Source organism: Tiliqua scincoides, chromosome 5, assembly GCF_035046505.1.
Source record: "Tiliqua scincoides isolate rTilSci1 chromosome 5, rTilSci1.hap2, whole genome shotgun sequence".
NCBI lineage: Eukaryota > Metazoa > Chordata > Lepidosauria > Squamata > Scincidae > Tiliqua > Tiliqua scincoides.
Window position 1 is genome coordinate 8,367,737 of NC_089825.1, and position 26,226 is coordinate 8,393,962.

Consider the following 26,226-nt stretch of genomic DNA (forward strand, 5'->3'; position numbering starts at 1 on the left):
GAAAATCACTGCTGTGATGTCACATACATCCACAAGTTATAACTTGATGTGATGAACATACTTGTGTGAAACAGCCCTTAGATTAAAAAAAAACTAATGTAAACAGGAAAACAGTCACTGGAGTACAAAAGGGAACTCAAGACAAAGAGAAAAGTCACCTTGATGTACTGATGCACTTGAGTAGGTTCAAATCCTGTGAAGAGCACAACAGGTGTTAACTCTGGTGTCAGTTTTTTTGTAGGTGCTGGTAAGTCTTCAATTCTACAAGTATAAAATACAGTTAAAACTAAGCATAGTAATTTTAGATTTAAAGTTTTGATTTAAGACAGTTTTGAGAAACCAAGATTTAAAAAGGTTTTTCGGTTAGTAGGTCTACATAATGCATGGACATGACCTACACACACATACACACACTTTTTGTTTGGTTTTACCTGCTGTTCATTTTATTTTACATAATAATAGTCACCAACTATACCTCCTCCATCCCTCAGCCTAGGTGTGTCAAACATAAGGCCCACGGGCCTGATACAGTTCCCAAAAGTTCTTTATCCAGGTCCATGTGATAACTGGGCTCTCCCAGTGTCACCCTTTCAGCAGTGCCACTTCTGCTGAAGCTCTGGAAGGGAGAGAGGGAAGAAGGCCTCAAAAGGCGAGCACGCTGTGGAGGAAGGGGCAGACCAAGAGAGGTGAGAGAGAGAGAGAGAGATGCTCCTGAAGCACTGGGAGAGCCCAAATATCATGCGGGCCACCCTTTCAGCTGTATCACATCTGTTAAGGCATCACTTTAGAGAGCACCTCTTGAGTTGTGAACTAATGCCTTGGCAGAAGCAGCACTGCTGAAAGTGAAGCCCATGTGATAATTGGGCTCATATCTTGAAAATATGATCAAGATTTGCAGATTTTCTCTTTGGTCATTGCAGCTAATGAACTCCTACACAAGAACAATGTGCTTATTTCTGACCATCATCCGCTTAATGATGTTGCTTCTAGCTTTCAGCAGGTACCATAAATGCTATTCAGTCTTCTGTATGAAATGAGATTGACAAGCCTGCTTTAGCCCTTTGACCCCACCTTTCACAACCATTTCCATCCTATTTCTTTATCCCCACGTGCATATACACCTCCCTGCTGGATTTCATTTCATGCTCCTGATGAAATGGACTATAGTCCATTAACATTTCTACTGAAATAAATTCATAATTCTTTAAGGTGCTACAGGACTCTGTTTTTGCTGGAACAAACAATACTATGTCTCTGGAGGCTTTTGATTGCAGAAGTTCACTTAATCCTGTGAAGCCATGAAAGGCAATGCTTCCAGGACATTTTATCTCTATGAATCTTGGAAAAAACCTTGAAACATTACATAAGTTTCTGAAGTACAGCGAGTGTTCTTTTACCATATCTTTATTCTTTTTAGTTTAAATAATTCCTTTTGCCTATGCCCTCCATACAAGGCTTCTTACATACATTATTTTTAAGAACTCTTAGTTTGCACTCTCACTTCACCTCCCAAGTTCTTCACCTCTACTTCTATTTGTTTACTCACCACAACTACCATCCCTGACCACTTCTCTCAGATAAAATATCTGATCTGAAAGTCAGATACAGTGAAATGTCAGCTTGACATTAAATAAATAAAAAAATAAGAAAATTATTCTAATTAATTTTGGTAACAAAAATAGAGGCCACCTCTATTTTTGTGAGGTAACAATATGCCATTCACACAGAAATCTGTTGATAGCTACTCTCTCACCTTGGTCGCTTGGTTGAAGGTTGAATTGCCGACTCATTTTGCTTTGGTTTCAGAGGGACTCTCACATCCTGCAATTAGATAATATGTATATTTTATCTCCATTCAGTTTTAGCTCTCTCCTAAAAACTAAACTGTTGTTGTTTCACAATAAAATAATCAACTATAGTAATTAAAAGGGAGAAAAGGTACACCCCTAGTACTTTAAAACAACTACAGTGGATGCTGCTGCAAAAAACCCACAGCATATCTACTAGCCTAAGTACTAGATAATTCTCACACTTTCAAACAAAAAAAAACCCTTGAATTTATTGTGTGTGCACCATGTTAACATTGTGTTTTATCAGTTGCAAAAAAATTTACAGCAGAAACCTCACAAAAATAGAGGTGTTCAGGACAAATTTTAGTTAAGTTTTTCTATAATTAAAGCTAAGGTGACAATTCCCCTTTCAATTGAAAAGCTTTATATCTTCGAATATTTCTCTTAAAAGTATGTATTAACCATTTAACATTTCTGGTAATATTTTATTGCTTTCTGCAAAAAAAGTCCTAGTATGAATTTATGTTTCATGACATTCAAAAGTTTATATTCCTCTTTCACAAACCGAAGTGCGTTTCTATTCCCCAGTGAAATAGCAGTAAGGCCAAGGAAACTCAAAACTGATGTCAACATACCATTAAAATTTCCGGTGATACCTTTAATGGCACTCTCCAAGCATCTGGCAACCATAAAGGGAAACAGCAAATAAGAATATATTATTAAATTCTTACACTTGCAGTGTATCTTTTTTGTCATGCTCCAATGAACTGGTTCAGTACATCCAGTTTCTCTGGCCCACTAAGAACACAGACACACACAATCTGCATGGAAGATCCAGGGATTTGTGGGATTATTCAGTGTAGAAAATGCAGTTCACATGAGACAAGATGATATATGCCATCTTTTGTTCAAGTATTAATGTCCACCACTTCCAGTTTTGCATTAAGCCTCTGTATCAGGAACAGAAGCAGCATTCATACCAGCACATCCAAAAATAAAACAGGTACAACAAGACTACTACAATACTATTATATTTCTTTGCACAGAGAGCAGATTTCATTATTCAAAGATCTGTATGTCTAGCAAGTCTGCTTACCCAGGAGGTTTAGAACTAGATGCTGATTGGGAGCAAGTGGTTCTTGTAGGCCGAATACTGTGTATCGATTGTGCTGTATTTGCCGCAATGCTTCAAAATTTCCAAGCAGTATATCACACAGCCATTGTGCATTCACACATGGTATCCTCCACTCTTTGGCTTTCTCATACTTTAAGCCACTAGCCCTTGTTATAGAGGTAATAGACATACATGTTACTAAGTATTTTACACACAGGTTAGAACATACAAATCCCTATTTTCAGCTTTTCATTCCACCTTTGCATGTTTACAAATTGTCACAATATTATGTATACTGTGGTATATAGAAATATGATAGTGATTTATGACCCTGGATGTTTGTCAGACTAACAGTTTCAAGAGCTAAGAAAACCACACCGTGGCACAGTTTTATACAAATCCAAAGCTATCATGGCGTAAGATGGCAACTACCTTTTTATTATTAAAAGGGAAACAATGTAGTTTATAGCATAGCTTACCAATGCAACCAGAAAAAGTACATCAATATCTCACACCACACTAAAAAAAACATTACTTATATCTGGAAAAAGGCAAGCCTAAATAGCTTGCACATAAGAGAAACATTTCTCATTATTATCTGAGAACCCATATATTTGCCACTGAATACCACTGTCATAAGCCACTTACTCCTTACAGATGAGAACAGTATTGCTGCGACAAAGATATCCCGTGTACTTTGCACCTGCCAGGTAGGCCATCAGCTTGAGATCATCTCTGTCACTATCAACAAAACCTGTCACCGAGATTATCTGGTACAGAAAAACAATTATAAAGACAAAAGTAGATCAGTCACAGAAGTAATACAGTTACACTGACTTCTCAAAGATTATATGAATATTACACATTTGTTCATTTTTTCCAGACATACTGCAAAATAAACAAATACATACCAACAACAGTGCTTCTAAACAAAAAGCTACATTTAGTTTTCTTACATGTTGAGAACATGGTTTCCCTCCTGGTGGAAATGCTACTGGAAAATGAAGAGATCGATGTGGTGGTATCATTTTTTTCTTTTTTAGTACAGAGTTCAACCAGTGTGCAGTGATACATCTCTTTCGTTCCCTCAAAGCCTGCAATACACATAAGGAGCAAGACATTGTCATGGTAGGTTTAAATACACTATAATATGCAAGATGTACACACATAGAAGTGCCTTATACTGAATCAACTATTCTCCATCTAGCTCAGTTTTATCTGTACTAATTGGCAGTAGCTCTTCAAGGATTCAGGCAGGGATCTTTCCAGTTGCAGATGCTAGGGACTGAACCACGGACCTTCTGCATGAAAGGTATATGCCCTACCACTGAGCTTCCTCACTATAACCTTTCTCCCAAAATAGTTAACGTTAAAAAATTACCAAGATATATACGAAGAGGCTTATGAAGCCTCTAGCTCCTTCAAATAAAAAACGAGGTAGGCATGGAATACCATTCCACTTGGATTTGGGAATTTAGATTAAAATGTCATTTCCAATATGAGTTCAATGGCAGTCCCCTCAGTCAGTTTACCATTTAGCTAACTAATAGTAAGAGCAACTTGCCCTATTGTGAGATGAACACAAAGACAGTTCATTTTAACAAATCAGAAAAGCTATCCCTTCCCAACTTTTCTACATATCCCCCCCCCTTTTGTAATGGGTTAAGGCTACAATTCTTAGATCATCCTGGCATTTCTAAATACACACTCAGGTGCAACATTCTATGAGGTGGAAAGATTACATACACAAGTTCAAGAAGTTCTACTTTTTCTTTACTTTTGTAGTTACACATTATACTTCTTGTAACTGCAGTTTGATACATCAGAAAAGGCTACCTAAGCTCCATTTTAAGTTTCTGTACACAAACATCCTTTAATGGAAAGGGGCAGAAACAGAATGATTGTATTACTTTTTCTGTTTTATGTGACAAAATTATCTTGAACAACTGGACTCTGAAAAAAAACTGCTGCCAACAACCAAGAAAAGGCTCAAAACCTTACTGCAGGGGTTGGCAAACAACGGATATATGCGAGCTATTAACAAAATGTCTAATTGCCAAAGATCTACTGTGATGTATGAAGCAGTAAATATTGAACTTTTTGTTATTTGCATACTTTTTAAAAGCAGATTAAAGATAAATTATATTTGAACAGTGGGACCCGGTGCTAAAAAGTGCCAAGACTAGAGTGTTTTATCTCAGACACAGTTCTACAGATGCCAAAAAGGGCTAAGCACTTACTAGAGGTGCTATGTGTGTGAGTGTGAGAGAGAAAGTACATAATAAACCTCAGCTCAGCTTCCTGGGAGTTGAGTTTTTGGAGTTAGGGTGCTCCAAAGACTGGGAAAGGACAAAAAGAAGCTTCCTTTGTTATTTGTACAAACAGAGTTTAGATATTGGAGGAATATGTAACAGGGTGGCTCTATCTAGCATGGAGATGGATGCTGAACTCAGGACACCAAAAAGTTGTAGGTACACAAGGAACAACATTACCAGTGGAATCCACTACATATAGAGAGGTGATATCTCAGGAGACAGAAATGAATGCAAAGCTCAGCTACAAAATTCCAACACAAATGTTACAGCCATAACAACCTCTACCATTCCTGCTATTTAGCCCAGCCACCAGCTCCTTGTGAGGAGCTCCAGAAGGATCTCTCCAGACTGGCAGAATGGGCAGCAAAATGGCAGATGCGCTTCAATGTCAGTAAGTGTAAAGTCATGCACATTGGGGCAAAAAATCAAAACTTTAGATATAGGCTGATGGGTTCTGAGCTGTCTGTGACAGATCAGGAGAGAGATCTTGGGGTGGTGGTGGACAGGTCGATGAAAGTGTCGACCCAATGTGCGGCAGCAGTGAAGAAGGCCAATTCTATGCTTGGGATCATTAGGAAGGGTATTGAGAACAAAACGGTTAGTATTATAATGCCGTTGTACAAATCGATGGTAAGGCCACACCTGGAGTATTGTGTCCAGTTCTGGTCGCCACATCTCAAAAAAGACATAGTGGAAATGGAAAAGGTGCAAAAGAGAGCGACTAAGATGATTACGGGGCTGGGGCACCTTCCTTATGAGGAAAGGCTACGGCATTTGGGCCTCTTCAGCCTAGAAAAGAGACGCTTGAGGGGGGACATGATTGAGACATACAAAATTATGCAGGGGATGGACAGAGTGGATAGGGAGATGCTCTTTACACTCTCACATAATACCAGAACCAGGGGACATCCACTAAAATTGAGTGTTGGGCGGGTTAGGACAGACAAAAGAAAATATTTCTTTACTCAGCGTGTGGTCGGTCTGTGGAACTCCTTGCCACAGGATGTGGTGCTGGTGTCTAGCCTAGACGCCTTTAAAAGGGGATTGGACAAGTTTCTGGAGGAAAAATCCATTATGGGGTACAAGCCATGATGTGTATGCGCAACCTCCTGATTTTAGAAATGGGTTAAGTCAGAATGCCAGATGTAGGGGAGAGCACCAGGATGAGGTCTCTTGTTATCTGGTGTGCTCCCTGGGGCATTTGGTGGGCCGCTGTGAGATACAGGAAGCTGGACTAGATGGGCCTATGGCCTGATTCAGTGGGGCTGTTCTTATGTTCTTATGTTCCTTGGGGTATGTGAACAAACTGAGGCACACAATCTGCTTGCCTTCTAAGCACCCAGGAGACACTCAGGTTGGAGACACACCTTATCTAAACACACAGACATCAGATACCAAAACATGAAACAGTGTGGAACAGAGGGACTGATTGACCTTGTGTATTGCCCTACAGAACAAAATGTGGCTGATATCATGACAAAGCCACTAGGGGTGCTGAGACACTCGAAAATGGTCAACATGCTAAACGTGTTAGATTGTGAGTCACATCCTGGGTAAAACAATGGAGGGGTGTCATGTTTTTGGCATCCCAGGATTGAGATTGTTATTAGCCAGGATGTGGCAGGAGGCCCTGATATCTGGGCCTGGTGTGAAGCAATCAGCAAAGCAGCACAGCTGATGCAATCAACTGCACCTGCTGCAGGTGGGAGTCACGTGACTTGGGGAGAGATGAGTGCTGAGTCATGTAGGCTATGGAGGAATGGTGCAATGCACCACTGGACAGCCAATCAGAGTGGGTCACAAGACTGTCTTGTGACTATGAGGTCGCCCTACTCTGATTGGCTGGCCCCAGTATATATGGGGCAAGCACAGACTCCTGGTGTGGGTTGTTGTGGTGGAGTTTCTGCGTGCTGTGCTGCTGGTTTGTGTACTGATTTGGACTGTCTTCTCGTGACTGTGACCTGCTGTATCCCTGACTTCTGGACCATATGACTGACTATTCTTCTGCCTGCTCCTTTTACCAATACATGCTTCTGCAACAAACAAGCCTGTGTCTGCTTCTTTGGCTCTGTTTGGGCTTGCCTGCTTCTTTTGCTGTCTCCCTATGCTCCTGTGCCATTCTGCTATCGGGAAAGCAAGGGCTATCCTCCCCTGCTGACCTGACACAGGTATTACAGCAATAAAGGCCAAGAAGATACCCAGTTAAAGAGTGATGCCTGAAATGCACTGGACTCTGGATACACTCAGAAGCGGCTCCATTTTATTATTGCTTCACACATGTCTGCCATCCAAAACATGTCCCTAATAAGCCCTGGTTTAAATTATACGCTAAAATGGAACCCACAATAGTTACTAAGCAGACCACACCACAGTAGTAAAAACAAAACATTTCTCTCTTTTACACCCCAGGATCTTCTCACAAAAACACAATCAGCCCAGGAGCAATACAGAACAGCTCAACCCTGTTCCTGGATTATAGCAAACATACACACTGATCCCGAAGCAGCAGAAGTAAAGTAACACAGAATAAGGATCTCAGAACCACTAGAAGGGAGGGGGAAGAAACGTTTCTGGATCACAGCAGACACAAACACCCACCCAGTGAAGCCTGCCACAAACACGCGAGCCACACGGAGAGGGAGAAACAAGCATAAGCTCATCTTCCCCTCTGAAGCCGGCCAATCAGCTGCAGAGGAGGTGGCCGCAGCTTTTTGTCAGCCACGAGCGACCCAAAACAGGCACACTACCTACACCTTCTTGTGTAGAAGCCATCTGGGAATAGGAAACAACTTAGAACACGCCATCTTTATTGCCCTTATCTATAATGCCTTTAGAAAGACATCACAACACTACTGTGCCTGTATATGCTGTTTCACAGTGCTCCCCTGTTACTGAATGACCAGCAGGGCTCCACAAATTCAGTTGTTATGGTACCTGAAACTTTCCCAACTACCTCTTTTCCTGGACAGACAGCATAACCACTTCTATACTGAGTTATCTCAGAACCACAGAGAATTCAGAAGAGGCAGGGTCTTTCCATTCAGGCTGGGCATTTGCAAAATGCAGAAACAGCAAGACTTGCACACAGCATCTTCCTTCTACAAAATCCCCACATAGATGAATCAAGACTTTTCCCTCACTCAGGCAGTCTAGCAACGGGACTGGAAAGAGGGAGGGTATTTTGTGTAATTTTGTGCCATGTATTCGTGATTTTAAAAAGTGACAGGAACTTTTTGTTGCTTCCTTCTTCCCTAATATAATACCACTAGGGAAGGGGAAGACAAGAGATCTCTATTGCTTATTTCACAAAAAGTGTAGCATAGATCAATCTGCTCTGTGTAGCTTTCTGCTCTTGCTATACAACTTGGAAGAAGAATATTCATTTTCAACTTTCATTACTTTTGCAAAGTCCAATGGGAAGTAAGCATGAACTTGATCCTTCACCCAAATTCTGTCACAGAGGACTTTGGGGTGGAAAAAGGATCAGTAATGATCTAAAACAATGGCAGACAGCTAATCTAATCAAAGTTTAAGGCTTCTGATCAGAGGAAAGAAAGGAAATTATAATGAGCTCAGAGAGAAGCAAGTTCAGAGAGGCAGTCAAAATCAAATGCCTGGACACTATTGATTGAACACACAGGAAAAGTGCATTCAGTGGGCCCTCCTTATCCGCGGAGTTCAGTATCTATGGATGCTGAACCTGTGGTTGGAGGACTTCAGAGGACCTCCTGGACGTGACTGGAAGGGTCTTCTGTCATGTCTGAGAGGTCCTCCGAGGCTCTCCAGCTGCAGAAGTCTGTATTCATGGGTGGTCCTGGACCAGATCCCAAGCAGTTGCCAAGGGCCCACTGCACTATGATAAACTGCATTGACAGTACTATTGACTCCCCTGGAGAAAGAGGGAGAAAAAAGCAAAACACACTACAGGGTCAGCATTGATACCATAGGAGAGCCCTCTTCCTGTTCCCCTATTGAATAAAACAAACAAAAACAAAGCAATATGTTCACAAAAGCTCATAATACATACTGATTGCAGAAGACTTTTTACCAGGAAAGGACAGAATAACTTCAAATCAGACCTGCACTCCTCCAATAGTTTCTTTTTGGTCTTTTGAGCTAGGTGCTAGTGTCATACTATTTTCACACTTCACTCACAGTTTCTAGACAGTTTCATATAACTGGCGACATTTTCTATTAAGTTACACAATTTGTACTTGTAAATTCCTTACAACATCAATATAAAATTTAACCACACTCATCAACAGACTCAAACTTAAAGTCAGTTGGCTGATTCCAGGATTATTTAATGATATACAGGTTGAGTCTCACTATTCACGAGGGTTCCATTCCAAGAACTCACATGGATGGCAAAAAATGCACTATAGCAAATCAATTTAAAAAACAAAGTTTCTTTGCTATTTAAAAACAGCCTTGCTGACCTTTGTAATGCACATAGAGTCAATCAGTCTCTCTCCAGGATTTAGGCTTCACTAGGAGGCAGCAATCTTTCCCTTCACCAGGAGCCCAGCAAGGGGGAAAGAATGGAGAAGGTGATAATCGCTACCATTTAACCTTCTTTCAAGTGCTGGGGGGGAAGGGAGGAGAGAAGCCTGCAGAGAGAATGACTGATGGATTGTCAGCCCGGCTGCCCTCCCTGGCATTATTAAACCACTGTTTTCCTTTAATTTAAAGGGCCCTTTTCATCAGCTCTGAGATAGAAAAATCTGTGGATACTTAGATTATACCTGTAAACACTTGTATGACTGTCCCTCTGCAACAGTAAAAAGCAGTTTTTTAAACTGTGATTTTAAAGGGGTGCATTTTTCCCCTTCTCCAGGGGTCAGAACATTCCTTCTCATTTGCAGGGGCCATTTGTGTTGAGTCAAATCCGTGTATAAAAAGTCGGTGTATAACAAGGCTGGACCTGTATGTCTAAAAGAGAACTAGACCTTTTACTTTAGCCGGATATACATTTTTACTCCTTGACTGTGTTGACATTCAGTATAACTGAATGAACAGTGTTTTGTTATAACCCACAGATGTCAAAAACACAGGTCATCATGTGCCATTCTGTCTTACCTGAGCATACATATTACTGACTTGACTTTCACAAAGAAGATGTGTACATCGGCTTGTGAGTGTGGGATCCACTGTACCACCATGTGCTTGGATTATCTAGAAGACCAATAAAGATTACATGTTTGTTAATCCAGACTTCTCTTTAAACATTTTGTATACATCTACACCACACTTCAAAAGACTATTACAGCTTACATAAATTAACATTGATATAATAAAAAAGACCTACAGGTATAAGCCTTATTGGGAAGCATAAACAATATTTTTGACATTATGAACCATCATGGCTGGTGGAACTTGGATGTAGCAGGTAAAAAAATAAATATACAGATTATGTTTGAAGTAGAGGCAAAAAGGAATAAAAATATTTTACAACCACAAAACAGACAGTATGTTTTTTGATTGAATACATTCTTATGTTAATCAATTTATAAAGAAATAAATTCATTAATTCAAAAACCTATTATTTGTTATTCTGATTTTTAACAAAACTCTAAAAAAAAATGTACGCACCCACAAGGAATGGAAACAAAACATAAAAGAATACTTACCCTTTTCCATGTTGCCAATAATTGTTTATCCGACATCTGCTCAGGGTAATCAGCAATTGCAAAAACACAGCCCAGTAAGAAATATTCTTCTGGAACTAGAAAATAGAAAACACTCTAAAACATTCTCTCCCAAGTGATACTTAATAGCCCACCTCCAGCTAAGAAATATTATAAAATGTAGCATTCTCAGTTATTCCTAGGTTTGTCTATCTGAGTAATATTTGCCTAAACCAGCAGTCCAGAAATGCAAATGCTTTCATGGGAGGCTCTTCCACTTCCAAGTAGCTGAATAAGGTTAGGAAAAGTCTGTCTGAACTCATAGAATGTTCTACAACTACAGCAGCGGTTCTATGAATTGGGACAGAAGTGTATGCACATAGTCCCTTGGAATGATTTAGAGAATGTTTTCATCCCTTGTCACATATAGGTCAACCATAGAAAGGATTACTTTTCACTATGATTGAAGCAGATTGTGAAATGGGCTTTGAGAACTGTAAAACAGTAAGATAAGAGCACACAGAAGGTCTAATAGAAAACAGTAGTCTTGAAGTCTACCCAGCATTTTGAGCTGATGCCATTAAAAGGGCAGATTTTGAACAGGTTTGACAAGTGGCCCTATAAGAAATGCAAGTTTTCAATACAGAAGACTTGGGAAACAATATAAATGCAGAAATTTAAAATTTCATACAAGTGTACCAACAATATAGTTAGAGCACAATGCTCCCTCCATTCCCCAAAGATTTTTACTTTATTATCTTAGTGGTCTAATATGCAATTGTATTTTAATTTACATTTGGATTATCAGTATAGACTCGTTCAAGCACTTGTGTTTAAATGATTTTTGTAAACACCAAATAATTTGCCTGTGTTCAGTCAAAAATAAAAATCTTCACTTATTCTTAAAATATCAATTACTGTACCAAGATACAAAAGTTATTCAGCCAGTTTATAGTGAAAATCGTAAAAGATTAAAAATTCGAATTGTTAGAATGTTGAACCAGATTCAGTATTAAATTTTACTCTGGAATTATAAACAAAGGTCTCTCAGCCCAAACAGTCTAGTCTTCTCCCATTAGCACCTACAGCTAAAAAATGGTAGGTGAATAATTCAAAGGGAGGTTTGTTCCATTCCCTCACTCATGATTTTCAGACAACTGGCTGAAGTGATTCAGAGAATCTTTTGGACTTTGTTGATTGTATTGTCTCAGATGGTCTTTTAGTGCTCATCTGATACTGTCTGTTATGATCTTCATTTCTGTTTTCAAAAGTAGATTTGCAGATTGCCTTAGAGATACAGAGTTAAAATGTGACATTAAAATGTTCTAAATAATTAAAAAACTATTTAACAAACTCAAGCCTCTGCGACCAAGAACAGAATGAATTAACAATTACTAACTTTCTATAGATGGATCATGGCCAAATAACTGATGTTGCTGCAGCTGGGGATGCTGTGGTGGTTGAACTGGAATCTGATGCTGTAGCGTTTGAGGTGTTTGAGTCAAGTGTTTCGATGTTTGATTTTGCATTTGCTGTTGCTGCTGTTGCTGCTGTTGCTGCTGCATTCGTTGCAGGTGTTGTTGCTGTAGCTGTTGCTGCATTTGTTGCTGTTGATGCTGTTGTAACTGTTGTTGAAGGTTTTGCTGCTGCTGCTGCTGCTGCTGCTGCAGGTTGTGCTGCAGCAGGTTTTGTTGCTGTATCTGGTGCAACTGTTGCTGCAAAGCATGATGGTGTTGAAATTGCAACTGTTGTTGAGGGCGATGCATTTGCTGTTGGGAATGTACCTGTTGGGGAGGAAACTGTAATTGCTGCTGGGAAAATTGGTGTTGATGAACTTGTTGCTGCTGCTGCTGCTGCGCCTGTGCAAACTGATGAGGCTGTTGCGAGAAGGGCTGCTGAGAAATCTGAGGCTGTTGCAGTTGGGGCTGTGGCTGCAATGGGATGATTTGTTGGGGTTGAAGATGCAAAAGAGGATGGTGCTGCTGCTGCTGCTGCGGTTGATGCTGCTGTTGCAAATGTGTTTCTGGAGTTAGCTTAACTTGGCTAAGCAACACTGCATTCGAATGTCCCTGCTGGCTATGGTTTACCTGTTGCTCTAAAGTTTTTGTAGGTGCTGAAAGTGATTGCAAGATCTAGAAAACAAATGTGATGCTTGTAATCTTCACATTTCTTTGAGCATTTCATAACATACATCAAATGTGAAAAACCATTAGGTGTGTATATTATAAGAGCTGCATTTTGTTTACAAAGCAATTTCACAAGGCAAGCCTCACATCATGTTCATGGCATCCACAAGCAGATATTTTAAAATTAACTGGTTAAACATTAACTAAAACATACTCCACACCTGTGCTTTGGAGTGATGTCAACAACTTTGAGGGCACAATCCTAATCTGCGCTGGTACAGCTAGGCTGAATGCAGTGCAGATTAGGTGCAAACTGGAAGTCACCTCAGGGTAAGGGAATATTTTTCCTCTTACCATGTGCAAGTCCCAGCCTGCCCTATGGGGCTACTTGGATCTGTGCCAGCTATTTAGGCAGCCCAGCCCAGGAATGGGGGTTAGAATCTGGTGTTCACTGCTGTCACTGATCCCATCCGCCCAGGGCCCTATCTGCCTTCTGTTTTGTTCCCCCCCACCTAAAAACTGCCCTCCCCACTCCCAGAACATCCTCCTGCCACCTTCTCCCACCCAGTTCAAATTTACCCTGTCTGGCCAGTGCAGGGGCTGAATTCGGCCATGGCAAGCAAGCATGGATTTATGCAGTGGCCCATCTGAATCCCAAGTTGGTACGAATGTGCCTTACAGCACATTCATGACATTTGTGAGCCCGTGCACGAGGCCTGTGCTGGTTTAGCCAAGATTTGGACCGGGTTGCCCATTGTGCTGCTAAGTAGTCCAATGAGAAGTCAAAAAAATAGGTGAATGCAGCGCCACAAAAGATGACTACTTTCTGTAACAACGAGTATTCTCTATTCTTCATGTCAATCATAAATGGAACAGCAAACTGGTTTGCATGACACAGTTGTGATTTATCAATGGCCTATGGATACGGATGTAACTCAAAACCACATTTGGGGCCACTGATCCACCTCAGGAAGGTCACCATTGTGAATTATGAAGCAGAGTAGTACACACATCGGAAACAAGAACAAGCAAGCAGCTCAAAACAACAGTTAGACTGTTGTACATCAAAACTAACAATGGTGCGGGTTCTTAACTATTGTTAAGACACTGACCATTGTTTCATTTTATGTCTAAGCAGTAAGAGAAGAGTAACCTTTTAATTAAAATCAATATGCATAATGAACAGCAATCACTTCTTCCTCTTTGACTATTTTAAGAAATGACTTGCATGAAAGAAGTCTTCAATGATCTACAAGATTAATTTCCAGTTGCGTATACATGTAGATTGCCACATTTGTCCTCTGCTTCTACGGAACACTGCCTTTTGACTTAACTATTGCTAGCAGCAAAATTTGAATATTTTTTTATTATCAGCTTCTGCTTATTTAGGACTCTTTCATAAATTAAGCAACACTGAAACAGGAAGCACAAATGAATCATGCTTCACATTTACACACTTGATGTGCAATCTGAAAAACAACGTTTGCACATTACACCAATATGACCAAAATACAGACAAAAGAGAAGCTAGCACTGCCAATTCTGAACCTTACACCAGTTACACTGATTTCAACAGAACATTTTTCCTGTAATTCAGATTACTTTAAAATGAATAGGATTTACTTCCAAATAAGAGAAGCTTAGAATTGTACTGTCTGACAATTTTCTAACTATTTCTGATAGTTAGCTCCCCAACTGTACTGAGAGTTTTGGTTGCTTCTTCAAGATGCTCAAGGACTCTCTTTTGATGGAGTCTCTACCTGCAAGGCAATTTTCATTCCAAACTGTGTGGGAGTTACAGCCTAGGCCATCAGCTACATGGCCTAGGAATGAATGCCATGAGGGCAGAGAAAGCTGCTAAGTGAACAATAACTGCCTGGTTGTCATGGGTGAACAAAGAAGCACTCCAACTTAGCTAGAAGCAGTGGCATTGCTAGGACGATGTGGGGGGTGCGGGCTGCGCCGGGTGATGCGCCGGGGGGTGACGCGTCCTGGGGGAGTGACACACTAAAATCGCGGCTTTAGGAGCTACCCCATCATGCCATACACCGTTGGATGCGGAATTCCCAGTGGAATGCAATGCAGAAACAGAATTGAAATAGTTCCTTTTGTTCAAAAGTTATGGCCAAAAAACTGGAAAGAAAAAATGCATGGAGCCCTATGGAAAGTGAGCCATACCGCGTTTACTCACAAGTAGGCATATGTGCCTTAGTCCATTGGAAAGGGCAAGCTGAGAGGAATCCAACGACACCAGAATGGTCCCGATCCAATGAATGCAGCCTCCCAAAAACACCTGAGGAGGTCCCTCCCTCCCAGCTGCAAGTCTAAGCCCGAAACGAAGCCATGTGGCCGCGTTTACTCGCAAGTAGGCGAACTTGCCTTAGTTCGTCAGAAAGGGCAGGCTGAGAGGACTCTAAGAATGTCAGAGTGGTCCTAATCCAATGATTGCAGCCCCCAAAAACACCTGAGAAGGAAGTCCCCCCTAGCTGTGAATGTATTGAGCCCTATGGAAAGCAAAGCAGACTCATGGTCGCGTTTAATCGCGAGTAGGCAGGCATGCCTTGGCTGGTGGTCAGGCCAGGCAAAGGGGAATGTGAGGACACCAGAATGGTCCCAATCCAATGGAACTGGAGCACAACAAATGCTCCAGAAGGCAGCCTCCCCCCCCAAAAAAGGACAAAAAAAGAGGCTTGAACTGGTAAGAAGCATGCTTTCTATTTTGCACTTGCAAAGCCAGGTGGGTCTTTATTCTGAAATGCTTGAAGTAGAAGAACTTTAAACTGGGTACTGGGGAGGGCTGGAAATCTCACTGATTCTTTTTGGGGGGGGGGTGTTATTGCAGGCAGACTACAGAGTAAGCTCCGTTGACCATTATGGAACTTACTTCTGAGCAGACATGCATAGGCTTGAGCTCACAGGTTGCAATTCTACCCACACTTTCCTGAAAGTAAGCCCCATTGAACACTATGGGACTTACTTCAGAGTCGACATGCATATGATTGGGCTCACAGGCTGCAATCCTGCCCACACTTTCCTGAGAGTAAGCCCCATTGACCACAATAGGACTTACTTCAAAGAATATTCACTTGGTGGAACAGGACTGGCTCCCCCTTATTTAATTATTTTTTTTATTTTAATTCAATTATTTATAATTATTTATTTTAATTTGCTTGATGATGTCACTTCTGGCCATGACATCACTTCCAATGGGTCCTGGACACATTGTCATTCTAAAAAGTGGGTCCCGGTGCTAAAAGTTTGAGAACTGCTGCAATAAGGTGTTAGTAAGTTGACACGGGTGTGGGTGTGTGTCTGTGTGACTCTACAAGTTTTCAAAATCACTAAAATCAGAATTTGGAGGAATAATGCCATCATGTTATATAGCAATCAATGTGCAATTTCATGCAGAATGCAATGAAACAAACCACATTGAAATATCTATGTTCTAACAAAAGGTACAGCCAAAAAACCAGTGGGGGCGAGGCGATGGTACATCACCACGCCCACCACCTGGGGCGTTGCCGCGCCCACTGCATGGGGTGACGCGCAGGCCTCCCGCACCGGGTGACGCAAATCCTAGTGACCCCACTGGCTAGAAGGTAGCTACAAAGTCTTACAGGAAACTTTGGATGATGGCCGAGAGCATGAGGAAACAGCTAGCTGAGAACAATTCCCCTGAAGAGCTGCCTAGAGCACACAAAAAAGTCCAGGGAGAAGAAGAAATAGAGTGCATGCCAACCCCCTTTCCCTCTATCAGACATCATTGTGGGCAGGTCCAATGGCGTTAACATACTGCTCTTGCTTAAGAAGCTGAACATTACAGTACCTTAAAACAAGTTCGCAATGATTTCAATGGTTGCTAATTATAAGTTATTAGTGTGACCAATTAATTGGGCAACAAATTCAAATAAAAACATATTACAAAAGTGCCAACAAAAATGGCAGATGGCAAATACAAGGGGGCCTCCATATCTGCTGATCCCATATCAGCGGTTTCACGTATCTGTAGATTGGGTCCACAGGATCCCCCCACGCGTGCCCCACCAGAAGTGAGGGGAGCAGAGCATTCCTCGCCTCTGGAGGGTCTTCAGAGCCCAGCAGAGGCTGCGCACATCCGGCTGTGGCCTCCGCTGTGCTCAGAATGACAATCAGAGTGGGGAAAAGTCGCTTCTGGTTTTTAAAAAAAAAAACCACCAGAAGTGACTTTTTTCCCCACTCTAATTGTCGTTCAGAGCCCGGCAGAGGCCACAGGCAGATGTGCGCAGCCTGTGCTGGGCTCAGAAGATGGTATTCCCTGGTATCCATTGTTTCACATGGTTACGGAATGGAACCTCCACAGATACTGGCGCATAACTTCTGGCACCATCTGGCGCTCATTTTAGAAGAGGTATTCCCCTTTCTCGCAAAGGTGGGAATACTTCTAAGATGATACTGCCTTTGACATGCAACCAGCACCTTAAGACACAAAACCATGCTGTTTACCTCAGACCTATTATTTTTACTCAGTTGACAAACTGAGTCAAATTTAACTGGATACCAGGACTAATTACTACTCTTTATAGTTTTACAATACCAAAATGAAAAAGTTATTTTTAAAACTTCATTAATTTATACTTTAAAATACTTACATGTGCTACATTGGATGGCCTATTAACTTGCTGAATATCAGCATTATTAGTAATATTTCTTAATGTCCTTACTGCAGGACTCCATGCCGCCATCATCTCAGGGCGTCCAGAACTTTGGGGATTTTGTACTGAAGCCATTATATTACTTCTAATTTCAGAGGGTAAAATATTGCCAGGGACAGGTGGAACATTGGCACACAAATTAATCAATCCAGAATCCTTGCCCGATGGCAATCTGCGTTTTGCTGGTGCAGTCTGTGGAACTTCAGCAGGGGTCCAGTTCAAATTTCTTTCATGTTTTTCAGGGGAGGAGTCTGAAGAGTCATCAAACATCAGTTCTCCTTTTGTTTTGTCAGCATCAATAGATTTAGGGGAAAAAGCTTGATCACCTAAAGGTGATCCCTCTCGAGATGATGCTGGACTTGATAACTTTTCATCTGTACTAGCTTCATTTTGGGAGTACTGCTCTTCATTTTCCTCCTCTTCCTCCTCCTCTTCATATATAATTAATCGAGGATGATAGGATGCCTCATCTTTTTTAGTTTTATCCAATATAGAGTCTAAAACCCAGTCAGGTGTCACAATTTTAATGTTCTCTCGTTTGTAGGCACATTCATACTTTTCCTGGGAAGAATAAGAAATAAAACACTTATTTTCTTCTTCTAATGATGTGTGTTGACAATTGGAACATTTTTTATTTATCCATCTTGAATATTGCAAACATGACTATGGGTGCAAACCTAACCCCTTATGTCAGTGCTTTCCAGCACTGACATAAGGGCAATGCAGTTCTGAGGTAAGGCAACAAACATTCCCTTACTTTGAGGAGGCCTCCGTGAGTGACACCCAACTGCAGGATGCAGCACACGTCCCATTGACACTGCTATGCCAGTGCTGGAAAGCACTGACATAAGGGGTTAGGATTGCACCCTATGTCTCTCATCCCACACCATTTATGAACTTAATGATACTGGTTCCAAAAGAGATCCTTGAGAGATGCCACATTAAACTTTGCTTCATTGTGAAGACTGTCCATCTACTGATATCTTCAGTTGCCTGATTTTTAATCTGTTACCAAACCATAAGACAACCTGTACTTTATCCTCAAGATTGCCAGATTTCCTAGGGACCTTCCATAAGGAATTTTGCCAAATTCTTTTTGAAAGCATGCCATGTCTATCAAGACAACTCCATCTTACATGCTTGTTGAATTGCTCTAAAAATTCTAAAAGGCTGATGACATCTTTGCAGAAGCCAGGTTGACTGCATCTCAGCAAATCAAAGTAGCACTAGAACAGGAACACATAATCATATAATAAAACTCTTACCCCTTTTGGTTCAGGCACAATCAAATGAGTGCATTTTTTATTGAGGCTCAGCTGGCAATCCCCACCATAAAAAGTAATCAAAGCCCACAGCATACTTCGGTCTTCAGAAGAAACCTACCAGAAAACGTAAAGTATTAAATATCCTACTTGAAAAGCATTTATACAGATTATGACTGCTCATTTAGTTGACCACTAGTCTTACCTGAGATAGACAAGCAGCAACTCCAAAAAAGATCTGACAAGATTCTGGGGAAAAACCATTCACTCTGACAAAAGGTGGTCAAGGAGAAATAAGAATTAACATGTCTTTATCAACTATTGCACTTTGTCCTAAAACTTCACAACTAAACACTGTGTTGGCAAATGGCCTCATACTCAAAAGGAAAAGTTGAAAAGAATCTAAAATAATAACAGAATCAGACAGTCACTACAGGGATATGAATATACATATCCAAAGTGCAGTCCAAGTCATGACGGACATAAGCAATTTTAACTGTGAAGTATCTAGTAAACTGATCACAGTGTGCAGCCAAGCTGTCCTAGTCACCCCCTTGGAAAACTACGTAGTGTAGGCCTCAAGAATTTGGAAAAGCTCAGCTGGATAGCTCTCTGCAATCACAATGGCTGCAAAGAAAAAAGCCTTCTTCATCGTCATCACCACCACAGAGTAGATTCTGACCTCAACTCTACCCCATGTTTGATCAGACTTGTTGCAAGTTTTTTGCTGTCTCTCAGAAAACTGCCAAGCCATTTAGAAAACCAAGGAGCTGCATTGACTCTATGATAAGGCAGAGATTGCTCAACAGCAAAATGATCCATGGCCCTGGTCATTTCCTCATTCTAGAGCAGTGGTTTTCAGAACTTTAGCACCGGGACCCACTTTTTAGAAGTAGAATCTGTCCCAGCAGAAGTGATGTGATGAACGGAAGTGACACCATCAAGCAGGGAAATTGTTAAGAAACCTCGGCTGCAATTCTACCCACACTTACCCAGGAGTAAGTCCCATTTACTATCATTGTTAAGATCATTCACATAGTATCCTGTACAAAGTACAGATCTGTATCATTTCCCCAAATGCAGTTACGTACAATGGTAGAATCAAATCTAATATATTAAAAATAAAATATTGAAATGAATAGGGACCCACCTGAAATTGGCTCGCGACCCACCTAGTGGGTCCCAACCCACAGTTTGAGAAACTGTTCTAGAGGGCATCCAGAGCTTTGAACGAGTGGCTGGCCCTGGCAGCAGAAAAATTCCTCAAAGGATTTGATCCATCCACACCCATCAGCTTCCAAGGGAAGACCATACAATTCAGTCCACTATCTTTGCAAAGGTAAGGGCCACAATAATTCTGAACCCTACCAGAAAGTGACCTGTCCATGATAGGTCTTAATTTCTTCCACATTCATATCACCATTTGTCATTTATTTCAGATACATTCTGCCTTTCTTCCAAGAGGGGAGCCAAGAAGGTATGCATGAGGTAAGATCATTGGTGCCCGTTTATAATGAAAATGGCAAAAAAGACAGAGTAGGTTGTAAATATCGTGGTAGCTTAATAGCAGGGATATGCTGTTAATTGCCATATCTTCTGAAATAGCTACTATACTAGCAGCATAAAGCTCATGTTAAAAGCATTAAATAAGCTAACACAATGAGCTAACATAATCTTTAAAAAAAACATTTTAACATAAATGAAAAGGATACGGCAGAAGAGCTCCACACTGAACCGACAAAGTCACCCAGGAAGGCTGTAAACATTTTTTAAGTGAATTGAGTTGCTTATAGATACATATGACATTCTAACAATAATTCAGTTTCTATTTAATGAATAAGGAGCAAATGTAAATTAACTGGCCAACAGTTTGGCACCCTTCACTTATGATTCTACAATGTTCCAAGAGAAACAAGTCAACTTGTTTAAGAACATAGTTAAGCATTCTAATTCTCTTTCCTAAATAGAACCAAATAATTTTCATGCCCTTCCCTCAGCTGATCAGTGATGTTAATCCTGACAGCACTGAGCATTTATCTGGAGAGGAGTTGAATCCAGGCATTCTCTTTCAATTCATCAGCACATTCACAGGGCAAAATAACTCAATAATCTCACTCCAAGAGCTGAATGCACTGGTCTTCTGGGGAAAGGGGAGAATTCACATGCAGGGACAAGTCTTCAGATATGTCTATGAATATATTCTGAGATCCCTGATGTAAAATAAATAGCGGAGGTACATGTGTATATAAATGCAGCTGGACCAGATTTTTAAAAATTTTTAATTTACAAATAGCACTGGAAAGACTGCAAGACCAAACTGTAGCAGAGGAGCTGGGAGGCTTCAGTACTTAACCCTCACTGCAGTTGCTAGCTTGATTCCATGCTCCCACCACATGCTAGTTAGTTTTTAAAAACCTTATATTTAAAGTCACATCCATTTGCATATACATGTAACTCTACTGCAAGGATAATGTAGTGCAAATTAATCCCAATATTGTAGGTACTCACTTTTACTACTGGAAGATCAAAAACTTCACGAGATTCACCAACTTCTGGATTGTCTCCATCTTCTGAAATGATGTGTGATGCCAAAGCATTATAAGAAACCTCTTTTGCCTTTCCATCTTTCAGAAGCTGAATGACCTAAAAGGTAAAAGATAATTTTTCATTATTTTCTGTTTCAAAAAATAGCCAGTGTTTGTCAACGTTTGTCCCCCACTGTACCACACAGTTACGCACACAGGGGATGTGTGTGTGACACCACTACTAGCCAAAGTTTTTAAAATCTTGGTATTTTCAGAACCATGTTGAACGATCTCTATTCTATCAAAAGTTATAGCCAAAAAATCAGTGAGGTGGGGCAATGGTACATCACCATGCCCACCGATTGGGATGTTGATCCTACCACTGCATGGGAGGATGTCCATCATAGGAGTGATGCGTGACTTCTCGCACCAAGTGACACAAACCCTAGTGATGCCACTGTCTAACCCTATACCTCCAGCTATCTTGGTGAAGAACTAGAAAGTGCAATGGCATCACTAGGGTTTTCGCCACCCAGTATGGGGGGCCAGCATGTCACCCCCATGATGGACCTCCTCCCATGCAGTGGGCGGGACAATGGTGCATCACCACACTCAACACCCAAAGCGTTGACCTGTCCACTGTATGGAAGGACATTCATCAAGGGGGTGCCACAAACCCTAGCAACACCACTGCCCTAGACGCTGCCTCAAGTACCACCAGTTGATAAACACTGTGGTAATCTAGGGCAGGATCCAGAAATCCAGGACATGTTTATATCCGACATGATGTAAACCAGCGGTTTTCAACCGCTGTGCTGCGGTACACTGGTGTACCGTGAGGCTGCCTCAGGTGTGTTGCAGGGTCAAGGAGTCAGGCAGCTGCATGCACGGGAGAAGCGGCGGCTTGCAGCCTCTTGCAGCAGCAGGAGAAAAAAGGGACAGCCGCACAGGGGCTTGGACACGCCTACTGTTGCTGGTGACTGTCCCACGCGCTGATTGGGCAGCCAATCAGGCAGCTCGAGAAGCCTGGAAGAGTGGGCGAATCGTGGAGGGAGTGAGGGCGAGAGGCAAGAGTGAAGAGGGAGTGAGAGTGAGTCTGAAGGTGGAAGCAGGTAGGAGCCAAAGGCAGCTGCCTGGAAAGGATCCAGAAGAGACCCTTTTCCTTACCAGCAATGCCCCAAAGTGTCCCTGCCTGCGTTGCTTTCCCTGGCAAGGCTTTGGCAGGAAAGGTGCTGGGCCACAATCCGATCCACACTTACCTAAGAGTAAGCCCCATTGAATATAATGGGGCGGGCTTCTGAGTAGACATACAGAGGCTTGGTCACACTCTTTGTTGAATATATGAGCAGGCAAGTGATGCTTTTCTTCCCCCCCACCTCCTCCCCTCCTGCACACACATCCCCCCATCATAATTGCAGTTAACCCCTCTTATTGCCCCTCCCCACCCCACCCCTCCCTCTTCCCCACCTTCCAAAATCCAGTCAGTTGCCTCCCATTCTCTCTTTCTTTCCCTTCCCCCCACTCCAGTGAATCCTGCACTTGTTTCAGTCACATCTCCTCACTGCCCCTCACCACCACCACGTTTCTCCAGTATGCTCAGTCTTATCTCTCTGCCAACACCTCCTGGCATATCAGAGCATATCAACTGATAACAGTTTGAACAGACCTGCTTCAAAACATTGTTCTTCCTTTCCAGAAACCACATACACCTCCCTCTCTGAGCTTCTCCGGAATTTCTTGCATTGTCATGAAATGATCTAAGGCTGCAATCCTAACCACACTTTCCTGAGAGTAAGCCCCATTGAACAAAATAAGACTTACCTCTGAGTAGACCTGGTTAGGCTTGTGCCCTTAGTTATTCATTAAATTAATTGTAACATAATAATGTAATTAAAAACTAGTAGTGTGCTTTGACAACTTTAGTGCCTTTTCAGTGTGCCCTGAGCTGAAAAAGGTTGAAAATGGCTGATGTAAACAAAGGTACAACTAGGTTACCCCAAGGGGGGGGTGGCAGAGCCCAGCCTCCTCCACCATGTGCTGCTTCCAGGAGGGTTGTAAGAGGAGAAGAGGTCGCCTAAGACAACCAGGTCCCCTCCCCTCCCCTCCCCAAGTATGCCCCACACCTGTGCTGAGGGAAGGGTTGGCCTGACAGGGGAGGGGAGGGAGCTTCAGACACCCAGGTCTGCCCCACACCTGTGCTGAGGGAAGGGTTGGCCTGACAGGGGAGGGAGAGACCTGCTCGTGACCGTCTCCCTCAGGAGCCGAAGGGGGAGAGCCCCCCCTGCGCTGCCCCTGTCAGCCCCAGGCCGTGAGGGGCCTGGAGAGGAGCAGGGCGGCGGGGGGAGGGGCGCGCGCACACACCAGCGGCCAGCCGTCAAAGGTCATAACAGTCAGTGCGCGCGCCCCCCAACGTTCGAAGGCGCCCCAAGTCCCCCTCCCTCCTTCCCTCGAGCGGGCGCGCGCGCCAAGCCGGCGCGAGCTCCTGTCAGAGCGGTGGGGGGGATTGGAACGTTCGAAGCCGGACGGGCGCACCACTGCCTGACCCGAGGGGGGCGAGGCTCCCCCACGCACCTTGGGATCGATGTCTCCCACGGCGTAGAACTTGACCTCCTTGAACAGCTCGCGGGGGACCTCCGGCTCCCCCTCCTCCTCCTTCGCCATGGTCACTCCCGCGCTGACAGGGGGCACCGCCGCGTCTGGACCGGGGCTCGGAGATCAAACGAGTGGGGAGGGCCGCTCGGACTCCCCGCCCCCTCCAGGCCTGGGTGCTCCCTCACCCTTCCCCCCTCACCTCCGCGACAGCAGCCCAAACGCGCGAGCGGGGCGCGCGCTGCGGGGCGGACCATTCTCCTCAAGCCACGGGGGGGACGAGCAGGTGGAGAAGGCGTCAATATCGCTCGCTCTTCCCGCAGCCGTTCCCGGTGCGCTCAAAACCTGGCCTCAATCCTCGCCCCAGCAGGCGGAGACGTCACTGGCCCACGGTTGGGTGACGGGGCGCAGTGAGCAATTCGGGGAGTACGTCTGCCCCCCTTGTTACTGCGCATAATAGACCCTTCCAGGCCCCGCCCACTAACAGAGTAACCGGTAGTAAGAAGAGCGTCCAGCGCGCTAGCCCCGCCCCTCCAGTTTCCCGCGTCCTGATTGGACGGCCCCGCTGCTCGTCATCAGAAGTTGGCTTCCCGAGCGCTGGTCTTCCCCGCGCTCTCTCATGAGTCGTGTTGTCGCCCCGTAATTCCGCTGATGACGCGAAGTCTGTGGGCGGAGCCTCCTCCGAAGCCAGGCTCAGGGCAACAGCGCAGCGCTGGGCAGGTCTGAGCCCATTAGGGCTGCAGTCCTGTCCGCACTTACCTGGGAGTAAGCCCATTGACTGTAATGGAACTTGCTTCTGAGTAGACACAGGCTTGGGCTCTGTCCAGAGGGATTTACTCCTAGGTAAATGTGTACATAAATTAAGGCTGCCATCCTGGCCACACTTACCCGGAAGTAAGTCCCATTGACTATAATGGGACTTACGTCTGAGTAGGCATGCACAGGATTGGACTCTCAGGCTGCAATCCTATCCACACTTGCTTGACAGTAAGCCCCATTGACTAATGGGACTGCTTCTTAGTAGACATAGGACTGGACTCTGCCCACAGGGATTTACTTGTAGGTAAATGTGTGTACAGGATGACAGCCTAAATTGTTTCTGGTTTTATGTTGCTTTTTCTCTGGATTTTTCTGTGTGTTTTATTGTTTTGTTTATTAATGGTCTGTTTACTATGATTTAGTTAATCTTTTCTTGGTAGTATCTTTATTATAAGAAAAGAAAAGAAAATTTGCAGTAAAATGAAAAGAATAACATTAAAAATACATAAAAGTACAGAAAAAAGAAACCTCTAATAGGGTAGAATGGGCAAAGTTGAATATTGTAATTGCTTACAGCTTTGTATCTTAAAAATCTAAATTTCCACCCATATATAGGAATATATGCTCATTCATGCACATCTGGCCCCTGTGGCATTTGTTGCAGTACTGCAAATTTGAAAGCAAGCATGCTTTGGCGTCTACCAGTGGCCAGACTGACTTGTGCCTCCCAGGAGACCCGTCATGGCAAGAGGAAGGTCTCCTGACCCAACCTTCTGCAGGAGGAGGAGCAGCTACAGGGTGCTTATTTTCACCTAGCCAGCCAGCCTCCCTGCCTCTAGCTTCCTGGCTTCACATAGCCCTGGTCCCAAGGAGGAGGGTGTAGTCACAGCAGAGTTCCAATCCTCCCCTCCCCCAAAAGAATGGTGTGCTAGGTGTTAGGTTTATGACTGTTTCAAAGGCTGCAGCCAGACACACAGATGTTAGGGGAAGTTGAAATGGTAATGTAACTTGAGGCTTTAATTAGTGTTAGGAAGTACAATTTGGCAAAGTTGTGCATTTCAGGCAGAGTATGACTGACTTTTTACTGCCAACTTTTATGGATGTTTGGGGAGGCCTTTAGTGCTTGTAAATTGATAACAGAATGCCCTGTAAAGTCAATGTCCATGTAAAGAAGAAGACAAGGCACACAATAAAATAGTTAGCAACATCAGTTACAGAGCACATATGAAATGACTTTCAAAACTGAAAGGTCACAGTCTCCACAGCTAGGTTCAAAGACATCTGTTTCAGGAGATTTCTGATCAAATCATGAAAGTTGGAAAAAGTTTTTTCTAAAAGTGTGTTTCAGTTACTTCTTCCCCCCTCCCCGCTTTTGCAAAGACATCCTGCAATAACTGCAGTGTTGCACTCAAATATGGTAAGGTGATT

At 42.9% G+C, this 26,226-nt stretch overlaps 1 protein-coding gene across 1 annotated transcript in view; it reads right to left on the reverse strand.

Annotated features, from left to right (window-relative positions):
* The window catches only part of PAXIP1 (PAX interacting protein 1), a 34,662-nt gene extending 10,464 nt beyond the window's left edge, over nucleotides 1-24,198 (reverse strand). The window contains exons 1-15 of the mRNA XM_066628060.1: nucleotides 24,022-24,198; nucleotides 21,434-21,568; nucleotides 20,638-20,681; nucleotides 19,131-19,194; nucleotides 18,929-19,042; nucleotides 17,601-18,224; nucleotides 12,246-12,978; nucleotides 10,850-10,944; nucleotides 10,299-10,394; nucleotides 3,861-3,998; nucleotides 3,553-3,674; nucleotides 2,887-3,071; nucleotides 2,426-2,469; nucleotides 1,754-1,821; nucleotides 159-261 (exon numbers count right to left, since the gene is read on the reverse strand). Of these exons, the coding sequence (XP_066484157.1) occupies nucleotides 159-261; nucleotides 1,754-1,821; nucleotides 2,426-2,469; nucleotides 2,887-3,071; nucleotides 3,553-3,674; nucleotides 3,861-3,998; nucleotides 10,299-10,394; nucleotides 10,850-10,944; nucleotides 12,246-12,978; nucleotides 17,601-18,224; nucleotides 18,929-19,042; nucleotides 19,131-19,194; nucleotides 20,638-20,681; nucleotides 21,434-21,568; nucleotides 24,022-24,111 (2,655 nt within the window). The 5' untranslated portion in view covers nucleotides 24,112-24,198. The remainder of the gene's footprint in view (nucleotides 1-158; nucleotides 262-1,753; nucleotides 1,822-2,425; nucleotides 2,470-2,886; nucleotides 3,072-3,552; nucleotides 3,675-3,860; nucleotides 3,999-10,298; nucleotides 10,395-10,849; nucleotides 10,945-12,245; nucleotides 12,979-17,600; nucleotides 18,225-18,928; nucleotides 19,043-19,130; nucleotides 19,195-20,637; nucleotides 20,682-21,433; nucleotides 21,569-24,021) is intronic.
* Between the last annotated feature and the right edge of the window lie 2,028 nt (nucleotides 24,199-26,226).